This window comes from Sylvia atricapilla, chromosome 11, assembly GCF_009819655.1.
Source record: "Sylvia atricapilla isolate bSylAtr1 chromosome 11, bSylAtr1.pri, whole genome shotgun sequence".
NCBI classification, from domain to species: Eukaryota; Metazoa; Chordata; class Aves; order Passeriformes; family Sylviidae; genus Sylvia; species Sylvia atricapilla.
The window spans coordinates 5429442-5447909 of record NC_089150.1 but is presented as its reverse complement, the minus strand read 5'-3'; the positions used below and the strand labels follow the sequence as shown (position 1 = coordinate 5447909).

General features: G+C 42.1%; 1 protein-coding gene across 1 annotated transcript in view; it reads left to right on the top strand.

Annotated features, from left to right (window-relative positions):
- The window catches only part of TAFA1 (TAFA chemokine like family member 1), a 214079-nt gene that overhangs the window by 169267 nt on the left and 26344 nt on the right, over positions 1-18468 (top strand). Inside the window, exon 3 of the mRNA XM_066327222.1 lies at positions 2558-2698. Within this exon, the coding sequence (XP_066183319.1) occupies positions 2558-2698 (141 nt within the window). The remainder of the gene's footprint in view (positions 1-2557; positions 2699-18468) is intronic.

Here is an 18468-nt window from a genome sequence, read left to right as displayed (position 1 = left end):
TGTAGTAAGGAGCTTGTTTTTCCAATTAGGTTTTTTTCCTGTTCTCACTGTGTCCATTTATATCTGTCTCCATTCCCATTTTGTGTATGGCTTTGTAAAAATCTCACATGTACATGCATGCTTGGTAAAATTCATACCAGCAAAATACATTGCATACAGTGCTACCCAGTAGGCATCCATAGGCTAAACATGCTTTAATGCAAATATCTGATCCCACTCAGCAGATTTTTCAGGGATAAAAAAACCTATATAACATGCAGAATTTTCTCCATGTGAGGTGGATTTTTTTCCTTCTCTGTCAGCACTGGAAGGGGTCTTTCTATTATTATAATAATTATTAATATGTGCATACTTTTATAGCCTGTGTAGGTAAGATTTCCAATTAATGTATTTAACTGTCTAGCAGTTTTTCAATGCTTTTAGTTTCATTATGGTTTGCCACTCCTAAACAACTACACGCTTTGAGCTAAATTCTTTACTGCTCCAGCAACTTCAGCTTCCACATAACAATTAAAGGTGTTATAAAGCTCTTCCACCACAACCCATTATTTTGAAGAGATAACCAAATAAGCAAGACTAGGTCATGTGGTTCCTTGTACTCATACAGCAAATTTATAGAGAAAATTAAGCATTTTGTTTATTCACAGATATTTTCCACACAGTCTTTTTAATCTAAAATTAGAAATGCTTATTACTGTGTACATTATCTTTATTGTTGAAACTGCAATCAATAAAATCACAACTCTCTCTTCTCCTAGGGCATGACCATAAGATGGATTAAACCAATGAGAATCTTTTCATTGCTTTCAATATGACTTGGATAGGGGAACAGGGAGTTTGTGTGAAGGATTACTTCATAGAAAATGCAAGCATTTGGGGCTGAGTTGATTATCACAATTCCTCTTACTCCTCAGAGACACTTCAAAGGCCGTTTGTCAGAGGATGGCTCTCTGAATTGTTTGGATCTCTCTTTTTTTTGACACCTTTTTGCTTTCAAAAAGCTTGTGTCAGCAGGCCAAACACACCTAACCACTGAGAGGTGCAGCAGCACGTCTCTCCAGATGACTTCAGTATTGACTACAGAGTTAATCTCGTGCTTGCAAACTCCACCATATGACCAACATCAGGCAAGGCAGAATCCTCCCTGCCTGCCTGCCCAGTGCTTCACTAAAAATGCCACATTTGTAGGTAGCAGGACTCACTCCTGGTAGGGAGATGCCCCTGGACTCCCAGACCTCCACCAAAACCCCTTGTTCACAGCCAGGCATGGATCAGCATCTCCACACTTTCTTTTCTATTCTCCTACCTGGCCACACAGCACAGAGTGTCAAAAGCTCTTAATATTCCTTCATAAAAGAGTGAAAGACCAAGACATGAGTAATGTGGTTTATGCTGTAGTGAAAGCACTGTGCACTTAGCAATTCTTAATGGCATGAAAAAAATTAATGCTCTTCTAGAAAATCTTGCACATCTTGCCCTTTAGTGGGCAGCACATGAGGCTTTGTACTAAGCTGAAACAAACCCTGCCAGATTCATGCTGCAATTCCAGAAAGTAGCCAAAAAAATCTGTGGGGAGCAGCCTGGCACCATTAAACACTCAGTGATTACGAGCTAAATGCAATCTGAAGTGAGGAATGGAGAAATTACCCAGGCAGGGCATCAAACCCACCGTGGTGTTTGTCTCCTTGCCCTGCAGAGCCGAGGTGAAGGGGAATGGCACACCTGGCACTTCATTTCTGTGCTCAGCATATGGCACAAACACCAAGCACTCACAAACCCAAAGCCACCCTGGATCTCTCGATCACTCCTCTGTGAACTCCTTCTAATAAAACTATTGCAAATGTTCATAAAGAACAATTAGGGAGAAGCCTAATTAAGCCTGGTGATCTCATGCTCCATGGGAATGTTTCCTGCCTTAAAACTGCCAATTTAGTGGGTGGGGGAGCAAAGGGAAGTGATGTTGGGCCACCCTGTAGTCTGGAGAGACTCATTGTCATTCCCTGAGGGCTGAGTACGAGCAGAGAATCAAATATTTGGAGAAAAATCTTATTTCTAGATGGATTCCCTTAGTCTCTGTCCTTATATGAGAAAATATTTGGGGAAGAGGCCTCCAGTATTACAAGCATAAAACAAGCCAACGGTGGTTGCACATTTTCTGTAGCGTTTTACCTACATTTCTTCAGGCCCAGACATTGACAACCTTATTTTTAGGCCAAAATTTATTTGGATGTCAGAGAAATTCTAACATAAGAAAGGCAAGGGACACTTATCTGCATTTCTATTAAAAATGTAGTATAGCAGTACCTGGCTTATTTGGGAGCACACAAAAAGACAGAAATAAAACTGTAATCCCAACTGTAATCCCAACTGTACAGAAGCTGGGCAGAGGCACAGACAGGAGCACGCCTGGGTGCTGTGATTAGCCACTGCTGCTCTTCCTAATCAGAGTGTCAATATTCTCTTTTTTTCTTTTCCTTTTTTTTCTTTTTCTTTTTTTTCTTTTTTTTTTTTTTTTTCTTTTTTTTTTTTTTTTTTTTTTCTTTTTTGTTTCTGCCAGAAGGAGGAACGTGTGAAGTTATAGCAGCACACAGATGCTGTAATAAGAATCGAATTGAGGAAAGATCACAAACAGTAAAATGCTCCTGTCTACCTGGGAAAGTGGCTGGGACTACAAGAAACAGACCTTCCTGTGTTGATGGCAAGTAGCTCCTCCTGTGTATATGTTTCTGTTTGTGTACCATCCAGCAGAAAGCTGTAAGTCTTTAGATTGTGCATAGAAATTTTGTTGTGTTCTCTGTTTAACAAAACAGAAAAATCTATAAGCATAAGCATATCTTTAGATCACATTCTTGCTACTTCAGTGTATAGTTCTTTGCAGCTGGGTCGTGTTAAGATTTACCTAAAAACTGTGACAATATTGCCCAGTATGGATGCTTTGATGAGTATAAGAGATTTATTATTCATAAATACCTGGACAAAATTATCCCTTTAGTCACTTCACAGGCCCTCTTCAGTGCCACATTAGTTTTGATTCATAAATATTTCAAAAAACAACCGCCATTCATTTTGATTTAATTAGTCATTTGGAAAGTCAGTGGTAAGATAACATAAATAAATGAATCTTGTATTCTAGTCTGAAACAAACATTACAGAAAACTGGAAAAAAATCTTTTCCTTTTGAAATCACTGCTGCTGTTGCTTGTCACAGGGATTATGTTTTTTTGTTTTTTTGTTTTTTTTCTGAAGGAAAAGCACCATGTTATTTGTGTCTGGGTTTCAGATGAGGTTTAGCTCCACATGGTTTTTCCTCTCTGGGGCTCCCCTGCCAGCACTGCAAGGTGAAACCACACAGCAATTGAGGAGAGAGCCACGGCTGGGAAGTGCTTAGGAAATATAAATCACATAAGAAGATGGGGAGTAAGTGGTACTAATCCCATTAGTTACCCTTCCCAAACAAGCTGCTCTGTGCTGCAGAATCCTCAGTGCAGCAGCTTTGTGGAATGGAGTATCTTGTAAAAATCCCTGGCTGTTCTTTTTTGCTGAGCATTGTGTGCTGTTGTTTGCACAAATCCACAGGTGCTTCAAAGAGCCACGGGCTGGGTTTGTGCAGCACTGTAGGCTCTGTGCTGGGCTCTCCTCACTCTGCCCATGCTGGAATCCCATGGGTAGTGATGTCTCTGCCAGTTTTAAAAGCACACAAAGTTTCCTCTTTGGGGCTGTGTTTGGCACTCAGCTTCACCCCAAGTGAGAGTGGGGAGGCTCTACAAGCAAATATTGGGGAAAATGTTCTCTTCTGGGAACCTTTTCTCAATCCCAGGCTGCCAAGGGATTAGAAAGGAGCAGGGAGTGGTCCAGTGTAGCTCAGACAGGAGCTGTAGTTAAACAGGAATATTGGCAGGTGTTGTGGAATGAAGAATTGTGCAGGCAAAGATCATTCTGACAGATTTGATGCCAAAAAGGTGAGAGAATAGGAGCTGCCTTAGAGGAATGAGAACCTCCTCTTTTCTCAGCAGGTATTTCTGGCATGTGGATATCTGGTTTATATATTAGAGATAGAAAAGGAAATGTTTTGCTATTTAAAAAAAACACATTCAAATTTTTAAATTATGAAGCAGTGTTTCATAGTTTGTTACACTGGGAATGCAATTCAGCTTCTGAACTCATGATTAAACCCATGCTATGAATGCACCTGTGAATGATTATACTTTAGTCCACATCCTGTCATTCTGTTATTGCTTAATTACCCTGATAAAAAGAAGCTTTTTTTCTTTTTCTACTAAGCACACTCATAAAACGGTAGGTGAAAACTACAGCTGGTTGTAACCAAAGATCAGCTGTACAAGCCTTGAAGAATTTCATGTTCTTCTTCATCAGGTCATGAAACACAGAGGCAGCAGATAGAGCAGAGAGGCACCATTAATTCAGCTCTCATAACTCCACTCAGAGAAGAGAAGCTCAAAGAGTGCTGTGTTAAGAAAAAAGTCAGGTGCAGGTGTGGACTGGAGCCTAATTGCTCTGTCAGGATTACAATAAAGAGAAATGTTATGGTGTGGAATTTTGAAAGGAGTTAGGATAAAACAATGGCTAATATGAAAGTGTAAGGCGAGTCCCATTGAAGTCACTGGTAAGACTCACTGTGACTTCAAAGCCAGCAGACATGAGCTACAAAGGATTGTCTTCCCCTTTCAAGTTCAGTTGTTGTAGTCAGCCCATGGCTGCTTTTGTAGATGGCTGGAGAAAGGTTCAAAAGCCCAATATGCTGCTGGTAAAAATTAATCCAAGGGACATTTGCTTTGGCCTTTGTTATATCCCAGACTTTGCTTTGTGACTTTTGACATACTGACCTGGTTTAAGTCAATTTTTTTTTTTCCAATTTGGCGGTTCTGTTCTTGTTAAGGCAAACTCCCAAAACTTCCCATGGGAGTCCCATTGACGTCAGTGCTTTAACTCACACAAAGATTTGGGATTTGCTGTTTGTTTTGGACATGAGAACTTTTCAAAAGGTCACCTGCAACTTTCTACCTTCTTTATCTACCATATTGAAAGGATTTAAACCAGTTAATCTCACACTAGGTTTTATTTACAGTGTGTAAATGTATATCATTTCAAGCCATAATGTGTCACTAAGAAATCTTGCTTGGGTCCTAATTAAATATCCAGAGGTGTTCAGGTGCAGCAATATACTCACACCCAAACAGAGACATCACCTCTGAGAGGTGACAAGACTTGGAGACCCCTGTGGGCAGTTTGGCTGTTGGTTGATCATCACCTTGAGCCATCTCCACCCCATGGCTGTGTGTAAAACTGGCTGAACCTCAGTACTGCCCTGCCAAGCTGTGAATTTATGGTATTGGGGTCAAGCTTTTGGTGTCTCCCAGTTAAACTGCATCAGAAAACACCTCATCAAGGCTGCTGCTTTGACAGTGTGAGTCCTGTCAAAGGCAGAGCAGGGATTGCATTGCCTTCCCCTCCTGCCAGCTTCTGCTCTGGGACACAACTGGGCGGTGTGAAGAGCTGGCTTTGTTTTCTCTTTCAGAGAATACTATTATACGTAGGAGTCCTCTTAACATTTGTAATAAGTATCAGGGGTGATGAATGGTCCTTTTGTCCCTTTTGTTGTGAGATCTGGTCAAGGCTAGCCCACCATCTCAGCACACAGCATGCAGTCCTCCTCCTGCATGGGCCAAAATTCAGGCTGAGGGTATTTGTACTATGAAGGGCATGAGGTTGATGTGTATTCCCAAGTATCACTTCCTGACAAGTCCAGCAAACTTTTTCTTTGGGGTCTCATCTTAATAAATCAGAGTGAGGCCAGGCTGTGGCAGCCTCAGGAGTCATAAATGATTCCTTGTGGCTCATTCAGCAGACACGGTCCTAAAAGCTGCCTCCATCACCAGTGAATTATGCAGAAGCAACAGAGGGAGGAAAACAAAAGCCAGGTTTTTTGCCTGTTCTGTTGCACATTTACTTTCATGATTCCCTCCACTACTTCAAAGCCTTTTTTGTTTGAAGGATAATTTGAAATGCTCCCTTCCCTCTCTCCAATTTATCTTGCCTGCCACTTGGCCACAGCATACACCACGGGCATCAGGCTGCCCAGCTCTCTGCCATGGATATTATTATTTTCTTCATTTGCCCAAATACCCCTCCAGAGCAAGCTCCAGGTGCATTTACTTCCTTATGTGTTACAGGAGTTTGAGAGGATCCCTTTTTCTGGGGAAAGCAATGTCCAGCATTGCCAGGGGGCTCCTGAAGGCCCTCAGGTCACTCAGCAGAAATCTGTCACTGGTGCAATTTCTCCTGTAGGCTGAGGTTTTATTCCTTTGTCATATCATTACTATTAAAAACAAACAAAAAGATGCTTATAACTTTAATACTGTCACTTTTATACTGGGAATGTCATGCTTTTTACCATGTCCTTTAAAGGGGTATTGAACCAACCTGTGCAGTCAGTAGGTGGTTATGTCTGTGTTTTCCTCAAGGCTTGTGAATAATATATAATTTGTCCATCTATACTGGAGTTTACTATGTTACAGTCAATGCTCTCGGACACATCATTTTTTTTAATGTTTCATTTTTCTGTTCCCTTCCCTTCAATCTTCTTCCTGGCTATTGTAAACTCTTTCACAGGCAACCTCATATTTCTTGCATAATTATCTGTGAAATTTGCTGGACCACGGAGTATGGAATAACAGAAAAGCACCTGCACTGGCTTTTGAAATCAGCCACAAAGGGGCTTTCATGCAGGTTGTGCATATTGCCAGTGCTTTTAGGAAATGAGGTGGGCTTAACACTGGTGAAAACCAATGAGGAAAAAGGAAGGTGCTACTAAAATGTTTAGCAGTATCTCTCCCTCTAAATTATACCTGTAAGAAAGGCCTCTGCAGAGAAGTGAGGTGATCCCATTCCAAGTTTTCTGCAGTACAGGATTCAAAGCATTAACTCTCGTTAAGTGGTTTAGTCTTCATAGTTTGCTCCTGTCCTGTTTAATAGCAGTCATGCATCAGGGGAATGAGAAATCCTTCACTAACACAGAAAAATAAAATAAAATCAAGCCAATATTTTCGTTTTTCACAGATTGATTTTGGATCATCTCAAGTTTCAGATGGTTCCACAATGTATGAAATATTAGCACACATGCACATACTTCACATTTCCATTAGTTTGAGGATCACTAGCCACCATGTGGTCCTGTGAATTTACATCACACTTCATCAGGGCAGCACTACCAAACCAAGAATGAGTCTTGGTGACCAGAGGGAGCACCCTGACTTTTAATGTCTCTCTGGGCCAGCACCTCACACTTCTCCAGTTGTGCTACTGGATGATTGGTGCTGCTCATCCTTATTTTTCCATGTGCAATAGTTGGAGCAGAGAGAGGACAGCATTCACAGCACACATTCCATTTGCTGGTATTTGCCCACGGCCCACAAATGAAAATTCCCACCTGGTCTGTCAGCCCTTAGGCAGATAGTAAGTGCAGACACCCTCTTCACATCAGTTCATTTGTATTTATTTTTATATTATGGGTAAGACACCGACTGTGGAGTGGGCATCCACAATTCAGGAGTGTTCCTGCAGGGCTGAGGTGTAGCTCAGCCTCTCGTGCTGGTGCTCAGCCTCAGCATCCTCCCCCAGCACTGGTGCTACCCCAGTTTGCACCAGCTGGGAGGTGGGCATGGGATGCACAGACCCCTCCTGGCTCTCCCTGCAGTGAAAGCAGGATTCAAGCCTTGTGGAGTCAAATGAAAGGCTCCTATTGACTTTGGGTCAGGTCCTTAGTAAATGCTTTGTTAGAGATAATCCTGTATCTATCAGCACTTACATCGAGTGAAAACAGTTCACAGTCACAAAGCCAATAGTTTTCTATTTATCTAATGTGTACTTTAGGTGGTATCACCAAGAAGCCTTTTTTTTTCCCCACTCTCTGAAAATACTTTCAATCAATTCTTATTTCTTGAAGAAAGGGGGAAAAATGCTTTTTGAAATCCAAGGAGTCAGCTTCTCATCCCTCTAGCTGTGCTTCGGCCTAGATAAGAAGAGATCTCAGGGTCCCATATTATTAATTCACTGTCTATATGAATAACGAGCAGCCTTGGTGAATTATTCCACACTCCTGGGAAAATCTATAGCCCTGTCCTTCTGCAGCACCACTGGAGCCAAGCAGTAAGCTCATATTTATTTTTATTTGGTGAATTCAGATGACTTCATTTGTAAGGAGGAAAAAAATGTCTCTCTTTCCCTATGACATCCATTTAGTAAGATCAGAAAAAGTTACAGAATATTGCATGTGCTATTAAAAAAAAAAAAAAAAAAAAAAGAAGAAGAAGAAGAGGGGAGAAGTCTAACTTTATTGAAATATTTTAAGCTTTCTTTTTGTCCAGATCTTGCTTCTTGAAAGGCCGTTGCAACCACCCTGAAATCACAGCTGGACCCTGAGAGGTGCTGGCTTCAGAGGGAGCAAAAGCAAAGCTGGCAGAGGCTGTGCAGAGTAATTAATTCATTTACCCAGGCACAGAATCCTCATTACCAGTTTGCCTCCCCCTGGCAGGGCAGAGGCTGGAGGAGCAGAGGGGAGGGTTGTGACTGACCCTGCCAGTGCTGGCTGAGATTTCATGTCAGAACCCAGTCCCACCTCCTGGATCCACACCAGGCTGTGCTGCTCCCTGAGTCAGTGGATGTGCAAACAAGTCCCTGTGGGGGCACATGGATCTATATCTATTCATTTATATATATATATAATATATATAATATTCATTTTATATATATATATGTGTGTCTGTGTGTATTTCTGTGCACACCCTGCAGAGCCACCCACCACCCTGTTCATTTTCCTAAACTCCACAAACCCTCTGTGCCCTCATTTGGCACAATTTAGCAAATCTCCCGGGGTTTCAAGAGCCAGTTTACACCAGCTGAAATTCTGGGTGTCAAACCACCTTTTGAGAGCGTTTTGGGTGCTGCACTTCGGCTGTGCATGTGTGTTTAGGAAAGTTTGTGGGGTTTTTTTCTTGGTTGGTGGAGATATTGTTGTGATCTCGTTGATGATATTGGTGGGAATTTGATGTTGTTTATTTTTTTATTATTATTTTTAGGAATTGGACTTTTTGAGTAGTTTTTTTTGATTTGGGGTTTTTTTTGATTGTAAAATTAGTTTTTAGGAGAATTTGGATGATTTATTTTAATATTTTAGTTGAGGTTTTTTTCATATAACGATGTCATTAATATATTGTAGATGTTTTGGAGCTTTGTTTTGTTTTTAATGTAGTTTGAATCAGTTCATGGTAGATCATAGGATTGTGTCTTGATTTTTGGGGTACTTTGTTTTTAGTGTATTGTATGGTTTTTTATGTGAAGTTAAATTGAGATTTGTTAAAGAATGGAAAAAAATGTATTGGTAATGTTAATAGTGGTATATTATTTTGTTGTTTTGGATTTTAGCTTGTACTGGAGCATCAGTACATTTGCTATAGTAGTGTTTATTGGTGGAGTTATTTAAGGTATGGTAGTTTATAGTTAATTTTTGGGGTTTTTTTTTAGATTTGCATATAGGTATAGAACCTTCCAGCACTCATGGTGGAGTTATTTTATTTAAGGTATGATAGTTTATAGTTAATTTGGGTGGGTTGTTTTTTGTGGGTTTTTTTTAGATTTGTGTATAGGTATAGAACCCTCCAGCCCCCAGAGCTGCTCAGACGCACAGAGCTGATTTCCTGTGGTTGGGGTGCACAGAGGCAGGACATTCAAGGAGCAAACCTGCAGCTCACCTGAGGCAGGGAGGGCTCCCCAGGTGGGTGCTCCCCCCTCTCCCAGCAGGGCTGTGCTGCTCCTGCTGCCTGCAAACTGCACCAGGCCCCGGGGAGAGGGGAAGGGATGCTCCTCCTCCTGCTCTGAGGATGCTGCAGCTCATGAGAGCCTCTGACTGTGGGTTTGTGTGCGTCCCTCCTCATCGCAGCTGTAATTTGTCTCCCCACCTATGCTTTGTGTTTCTTTCTTCCTCCAGTGACATTGTGGTTTCCTGCACAGCCAAGCAACCATCCTGTTTAATATCAAGCTGATAGAAGAGCTGACTAATCCACCCCTGACCAAGTGCAGGGAGCTCACTTAAATCCCGATTTCCGCAGGGAAAAAACATTTTCTCTTTCTACTTAAGAGGGGTAAAAAAGAAAAAAGAAAAAAGCTGGAAGTCGTGGCAGTGTCTCCACCTGTGTGAGGGGTGGTCGCTTTTCCAGGCTCCAGCTGGCAGATTTCAGTGCTGACACAGAGGGAGCACAGCCCTCACAGCCAAGCAAGGTGCACAAACAGCATCCCCATGGTGAAATTAAGGAATGGCATGGCTCCGGAGCAGTGTGAAGACACACAGGAACATGTAATTACTTCACCTCCATACAGAGGAAAGTAACCTTTCGCTCAAATACTTGCAATAAACCCACCAGAGGCTAAATGGAAAAAACAGTAGGGGATTTCTCCTCTGATAGGAAGCATTAAGTGTTAATCACAGCACTGGAAAGAGCCTGGGAATAGGGTTTGGAGGCAGGGAGGGCAGCTGGCCACACCAGTGTGCCAGGCACCAGAGGGAAAAAGAAGCACGAGTTGGAAGGGAAAAGAGAGCCCAGAGAAAATTCCCTTGCAGGGGTGAACCCACTGGCAGGACCAGGGGTTCGGATTAAGGACTGGTCAGGCTGCCTGGAGAGCACAGACAAAACAAAACAACGGGTTTCTGCTTTGCAGACACAGATCTGCTTTGGTGAGCCCAGAGCAGGAGACTCAGCCCCCTGTGACCCACGTGCAAATACACAGATGGAAGATCTAGGAGCAAAACCAGCTACAGCAACGCTGAGGAAGGCTTCTCACAACAACCCTTCACCCAGCAGTGCTGAGGGAGAGATTTCCAGACATCAGGCAGCACAGTTGGTGTGTATGTGCCCTGCATGGCAGAAGGACAAAGATTTGCTGCCATTTAGTGCATCTGTGTGGAGAGGAGATCAGCTGATGGAGGCTGTGTGGTGTCTGAGGAGCGGGAGGGTTAAACCTTTACAGCCTGCCTTTAGACAAGCACTGGGTTCATCTTTTCCTTGTGTTACAGAGCACACATGCACAGCCCAAGTGCAGCATCCAGAAGGCTCTCAGAAGGTGGTTTGACCCCCAGATTTCCAGCTGCTGTAAACTGGAGCTTAAAACCCCGGGAGACTTGCTAAGTTGTGCCAAACGAGGGCACAGGGGGGTTGTGGAGTTTAGGAAAATGAACAGGATGGTGACTGGCTGTTAATCCTTGCTCACAGCCCTCAGGGAATGGACCAGTGTCCAGCTAATCCATGGCCAAGGGGAGCTTAGGGAAACATTAGGGTTGGGTTAGCATCTGTGCTCTATCCTCTCACCATGAATCCTGGCAGGAATTCTGATGGTAGTTTATCTCTGCCAGGGAAGACCATATCATTAAGTGGCTAATTCTGCATAAGCTCACTCCACACATCTTTTCTGCATCAGATACTGTAGTTTTGGTGCACTGTGAAATGCTGTGTGCCTACAGGTGTCTCTAACACTCTGTAGAAAATACGTGGTTGGAGTATTGCAGAAAAAAAGGTCCTTTTTTTCTTTTCTTTCAAAGCCACCTTCCATCTATAAACATGGAGCTAGTTCACAAGGCTTGAATGTGGTCTGTAGCATTAGGGTTTGAACACAAAAGAAGTGGATGATTAAGTAAGAATGAAAAATGCTCCTCCACAGTGAGCTCTCTTTAAATTAATAAATGAGAACCTGAAGCTATTACACACTGAAATTTTAAAGAGGCAGTGACCAAATCTTTGAAGGAAGCAAACACATCATTTATCCTCTTACTGATGAAGAGAGTTCAAACAGGAGTCACTAATTTAGCGCTGAGAGTGTCTGTTGTGTTCAACTATGTGAATTAATCTGGCAGCTGCAACTGGAAGCAGGCAAGTCAACAAGTGTTTAATTGATTTCAGAGGATCAATTATCCATACAATTGATCACAGACACATTTATTGTTCCTCCTCTCAGAATACAACCAGATCACTGTAGAACCCAAACCCCTCAGCTGTTTGTCAGTCTGCAGTGTGCTTTGGGAGGTTTTTATGCATTAATTTTGCAGAATTGTCTTAAGTTGAGGAATCAAGTAAGGACATTGCAAGCCAGGGATTTCTGTCAGATCTTGGACTTTTTGCTGAGGGAGTGTGCTGCTCAGCATGTAAATAGCCTTCAGAGTGTGGAACAGGTCTCCATATGTGGGTGTCAAAAAAGCAGTTTACTAATCCTTTATATCAAAGAAAGCATTAATCCTCTTCAGGAGCTGTTTTCATAAACCATTCAATTTGTTACAATAACTGCTCAAGGTTAAGCAAGATGGAGGATGGCAAATTTCAGTATTATTAAAAAAGTGCTGCCTCTCCCTTTTGAAACCATCATGCAAAAGAGTGGTGGGGAAAGGAGCTGTGCTCCACAATTTAAGCATTCTGCCTTGTGTCATTAGTACATAAAAACTATCCTGCAGGCAGATGGATTGCTTTTAATATGTGGATTTGTGTAATGGTTTCCTTCTGATTACAATTCCTAGGCAGCAGCCATACAGCAGAGTTTTCAAGATGCATGTGCATGGTCAGTACATTATTTTTTTATCTTCCAAATGTGCCCAGAACTCAGGAACAGCAAGGTGAAACATCAGCACAAAACCATCACTCAGGAATGAAATGGAGAAGCAAATGACACTGTCTTAACTGAGGACAAAGGCAAATCTCCCATTAACTCAAATGAGAGTAGAAAAGCTCTCTCTCTATTGGTTTTCTTATTACAAAACACCCTCTCTTTTTTCTCCAGACCCCTCCACGAAACACCATGAAACACGGTTGTGTGTAATGTAGTTATGCAAATAACAAATGAACTCTATTTCCTTTAGAAGTTTCCTTTCCTCTTCTTGAAAATTGCCAACTGGATGAGCACTTTTTCAAACAAGAGCACCTGTAGTCCCTGTTATATGTCAAAACCCAAGTTCATTAATGCAGTGAACACTTCTGTCACACTGGTTAGCCAAGGACTCAGGAACCCCTTGCTGTGAGCAGGACAGGGGACAGGACAGTGACCACAGCTCTGCACCACAGAGCACAGGAGCAGAGCAGCAGGGGAGGAAATCTGTATAGATTTGGGCAGGGTGTGTTCCCTCTGGGATCCAGCTCAGTAGCAGAGGCCCAGCCTCATCATTGCACTGTGGCTAATTCGTGTCCTTTGTTTGTCTGATGAATCTGGTTGATCTGAATGTCAGGAAAGGAATCAGGTGAGGTGTTTTTGGCAGAACTGGAGGAGTGAATTGCATCCCTCTAGCAGCAGGGCTGCTCCTTTTCTGGGATGGATGTGCAGTTACAGCCACTATGACCCCAAAAATGGGCGGATTAACTCGTGGGGCCAGGTGTGGAGAGAAGTGTGGGAAATGGATTTGTAGAGAATTCTCAAAGCTTGACAGAAGGCTCACACAGTCTGTATCTGCACGCAAACTTCGAGATAGAAAATGCTGACTTAGAAATGTCATGGAATAGCAAAGACATTGTTGAGAGAGAAATGGAACTAAAAACAAGTCTCAAAGGATGGCCTTGCAAATAAGAATAAATACTTTGGAGAAATAGAACATTTTAGTAAGACCCACAAGGGGTGATTTTAGATTATTGACTATAAAGCATTTACAGCATTGTATGGCAAAAGCTGATAGGCCAAGAAATGCTTATAATGGGTTGTAATTAGGAAATAGTTTGGCTTCTGATTGTGATGGCGTGAACTGTAACATCTGTATTGTCTCACCCTTCACATGAGACTGAAAATGGAATAAAAGTTTTTATAACACCTCTCAGCTGCCCCATTTCTGAGTCAGAAAAAAAGTATAATCTGACAGAGAGGCTTTGGCTGCTCAGGAGAGCAGGCAGCCTCTGTTGAGGGAGAAGAGTTGAAGGGCAGCAGAGTAAATGATGGAGGAGCAGGAATCTGCTGTCAGACCAGGGATGGAGAAAGGCTAAGAAAACAGTGGGGGTTTAATTGATATAAACTCTCCACTGGTAAATGTAGCTTGGAAATTAGAAGAGTACTACTAGCTCTAAGAGGGGGTTGGCAACAGCTTCCCACCAGGGATGACAGCTGGTTTTGAAGACTTCCAGTGTGTTTTGTCTCACCCACAAAATGCAAAGTAATTGGTATTATTTGATCAAAATACACTGCAGCATACTGGTGAGCAATGGGTGGGTCACAGACATAAAAGCCAAGACAAAATGCTGTACTCATAAAATTCATTTTTATGTTAGAGACCAAAAAAAAAAAACCCTCTTGAAGTCTTTAGTTACAGTTTGGCTTTATTTGATACAATCATTTTTTATTGTTTGGTTGACCAATATTGGTATCTTTTTTTTTTTTTTTAATTCATTTATTTGCCATAACCTGCTGATAAATCAGCTTTAGCAGTGGAACCAATTAATTCTCCATTGTAAATATTGACTTAGATATTTTTAATCTATTCTGTTTGTCAGAGATGGCAGTCTGGACCTCCCTGGATGAGCAATAATGAGGCAGCACTGCAGAATCCTTTCCTGCTACTCCTCTGAAACAGCCCATGTAAATTCTGTGTGATCATTGCAGAAAAAGACCCCACAGCATTTGCAAACACAAATTAAGTAAATTATAGTTTTGCTACGTGGCTTGCACTCTACCGATGACCCCTGGTGCCCACAAGTGGGGATTTGAGCAGAATGTGTCCATTTGAGTTCGCAGGTTTCCCAGCTGAGCTGCTCATTAACACAAGGGCGGGTGGGGACTGTGATCAGAAATGATCCGTGATTACCACAGACAAGGACTAAATGTGTTTTGTGTAGCCAGGTGGGATAAACAGAATGAATGGGGGAGCTTTTGAAATTCCAAAAATTCAAACCTAATTGCAAATCACCCGGGTCTGTGTTTTACTGTTTGGTGCCACCTTTTGAAAGCTGATACAACTTCCTAATAGAAGGAATAAATCGACCAACCAGGTTAGGAGCTTAAGCTCTGAATGTCACAACCCTTATTCACGGGTCTTCAGTGAAACCTCCTGCAAGTGTGTGCTGAACCCTATCAGTGTATTTCTCAAATCATCAGGAGCACTCATTTGTAGCTGGCTTTGGGTTAGACCCTTTCCATCTGAACCGCTTTCATTTTAAACTCATTATTTATGGTAAGCATAGCCACACTCTTCATGCATTTTGCATATTCAATTTTCAGGCCAAAATATAGGAGCTGCATTAGCTTCAGTGCTCCCAGCAGGTAATCAGGCTCCTGCAATATCAAACCTTATGTCACCACCAGTTAATAGGCTGAAATAGTCCTACCCTCATAAGGACTGTGCCTGCCCAGCTCCTATTAAAATTAATGGGCACTGGGCATCCATTCCCTCTAGGCAGCTTTGGAAATATCAGCCAAAATGTAGTTTGTAAGTATTAACCTTTAGGAAGTTAGTGTTGGCAGCTTCCCACTGCTCTGCACTGGCTTCCAAAGCTCTGCTGAGGGGTGAGCCCTGCCCTGCTCTGGTGGGATCAAGCTCCTCCAGGCTGTTTTGGTACCCTGGGGCTGTTTTGGCTGAGCAGAGCCCAGGCAGCCCCGAGGGAAATTGCCAGGCTGCCCTTGCCCTCCTCCCAGGAGCAGCCTGCACTCAGCCTGGCTTTTACCTGGTCATCACACAGAAAGGAATCCCAGCCCCATAAAGGTCAGCAGAGGCGGTGTGAAAAACGCTGCTCTGACTCAATGTTGAAGTCTGGGGCAGAAATGCCAAAAATATTCCAGGCTAATTGTTAAAATAAGCACATTTGGTATAGCAAAAAAAAAAAAAAAAAAAAAAAAAATCTGTGAACATATAATATATAATTTTATATATTAAACCTTGTAAGGAACTTTGCCCTGCTGATTTAATGTTCTTTAATTAGTTGGGTTTTTTCGGTTTTTTTTCCTTTCCTGTCTGAGTTTGCTAAGGAAAATAGTCTGGCATTTGAAAAGAAAAATAGGATTAGAATAATTTATTATTGGATTACTATTAAACTAATAGAAATAGCCATATAAATTCATTTCTATAAACATCCTCTAGGTCCCAGGTCTAATCCATACAGATGGTGACCTGTGAGGGAGCAGTGTTCCAGGAATAAATTTGCTGGTTTAGACTGGAGGGTTTCAACCCAGCTAATAAACTCTCAGTGGTGCATGACTGAAATGTTACTGCAGTAGCTGGAGAGCAAACTGTCCCCTGCTTCACTTTTTTTTTTTCACCAAATAGTTCTAAAATAACCAAAGTGTAATCAGCACTCTCAACTAGCAGATTGTTCATGGACACAAAATACAGTCTTAAATCAAATAAATTACTAACTGTGAAGCATTTTCTAGGCTCTGCTTTGCATAGTATGAGATAAGAAGCAAATATAACACTCTGGTCTCTATTACTAAATGCTGCTAAAAATGCAAAGTGATAAATGTGCTCTTTGAATTTCAATATAGCATCATTAGCAGAGAAACCCTGTAAAGATCACCTGCATCTTAATGACCTGCATCTTCACCACCACTGTGAGTGCAGCTCTGTGCTTTTGCTGGGAACCTATGCCATTTTGTATTAGTATTATTTTGTTACATTTTTGTTCTGGTGTTCTTACTTTTTTACTTTCCCTTCCTAAATACGTGTGTGTAGTAGTGAGAGACCCAGAGGGAATGTGTAACCAGGGACATCAGCAGTGCTGGCAGATCAGAGGCAGCAGAAGGGCCAGCCAGAGCCCTTCCTGGCTGTGCTGAGTCCACAGGTTTTGGGCAGAATTATGGGCAAGGCTTACTGCAGTATCCCTGTGCTCAGGGTATGGATCATGCACTTGTTCTGCCAGCTTTTCCTGAAATATTGGGTCTTGCTCTGTGTAGCTTTCTGTAGAATACAAATCAGCCAGGCTGGTGTAGTGTCCTGCTTGTACAACATATTTGGGTTGTGTCTACCCTTGTATTTGCTCACTTCATGGCATGCTACAATATGTCAAAGGATGTAGATCCTGCTGCTTGCTATATAATTTTTCAGCTAAAAATGACAGGTGCCTGGAATTATTACTGTATTATTTTGGTTTGGGAGTTTTTTCACTAAGAAAACAACATCACAGATACTGAGAGGTTCTTCCCAGGAGTTTTGCAGAGACCAAGGGGGCTATATTTGCACTCTGAAATCTAACAAGAAGAAAAAGACAGTTACTATTTTATGCTGCAAAACAAGGCAGGAGACCAGCGAGGGCAGGAGCACAGGCTTCATGTAGTGAGAAGAACAATTGGGCTGTGGGTAAGACAGGAGTGAAGAGAAGCCACACTGCAGAGTGTCAGCAGACTTGCTCTGTAGGTAATACTAGATGCAGTAAATAACCTCAAATTTTTGGATTTTTTTCCTTGTTTCTGAGGCCTGAAAGAATGTGCAATAAATTAAAGATGTGTGATGTTCAGATCAGTGTTACTGTACCTGTGAAGGATAAGAACAGAGCATGGGGGGCAGTTCCACAGGGTGGTGATTGCCAGTCACTCTGGGGAAACCCTCAGGTGAAAGGAGATATTCCTACAGCCTGTTTTTCATTCCCACCCAAAAATACTCTTCCTCCCAATTTCTCTTTGGCGTCAAAATAAGTGAAAATGTTTCGTAGTGATTAATGGTGTGCTGGCTCCACAGTGAATGCCAGTAGGGACACAGCTGATCAGCAAAGAGGGTATTTTCAGAAAACCTCATCATATTTTGTTTTGACTTTATGCTGACACGTTGAATTTTAGAGGGGGAAAAAAAAAAAAAAGTGATGCAATCCAGCCAGTTGTGTAGGCAAGAGTGTGAGCACTGAGACACACACAGGGACAGTCAGTCCCACAGTGGTTCTCTGGGAGGAGACGCCTCTCCAGAGAAATGCCCCATCACTGGCCACCACGTGCACCTGGATTATCCTCCCCAAGGATTCTTCAGGAACGCAGGACCACCTCTGTGGTCTCCAAGACCACCCAAGGCACTGAGGGACCCAGCAGGTGCCACCTCTGAGAATAGGAGGAGGTGACAAATGTCACCACGTCCTTGTTTCCTTTAGGAAACAGTTCAGTTATTTAAGAAATGCTTACAAGGTTTTGGAGGAAAGACCAAAAAAACCTGCAACCTAATGCAAATTAACTCTGTGCTTGTAAGTTTTGATGGATCTGGTTATACATAAAGTCTGTGCTGTGTGTATTCACCTGGAGACCTAAACTATTATGTAGAAAAAAGAACAACAAGAGCACAATATTGTTGCTTTCACTACCATTGATCTTTAATTTCCCACTTCAATTTTGCTCTCTAGATTAAGAGGGTGTTGGTTTTTTTTTTTTTTTTACTGCTGTGTATGTGAGATGTTTAAAACTTGCTTGAGATTTCAATTTCCAGAGGGTTCCGTTGGCTGAGGTTATAGCTTATCTAATATTTTGACG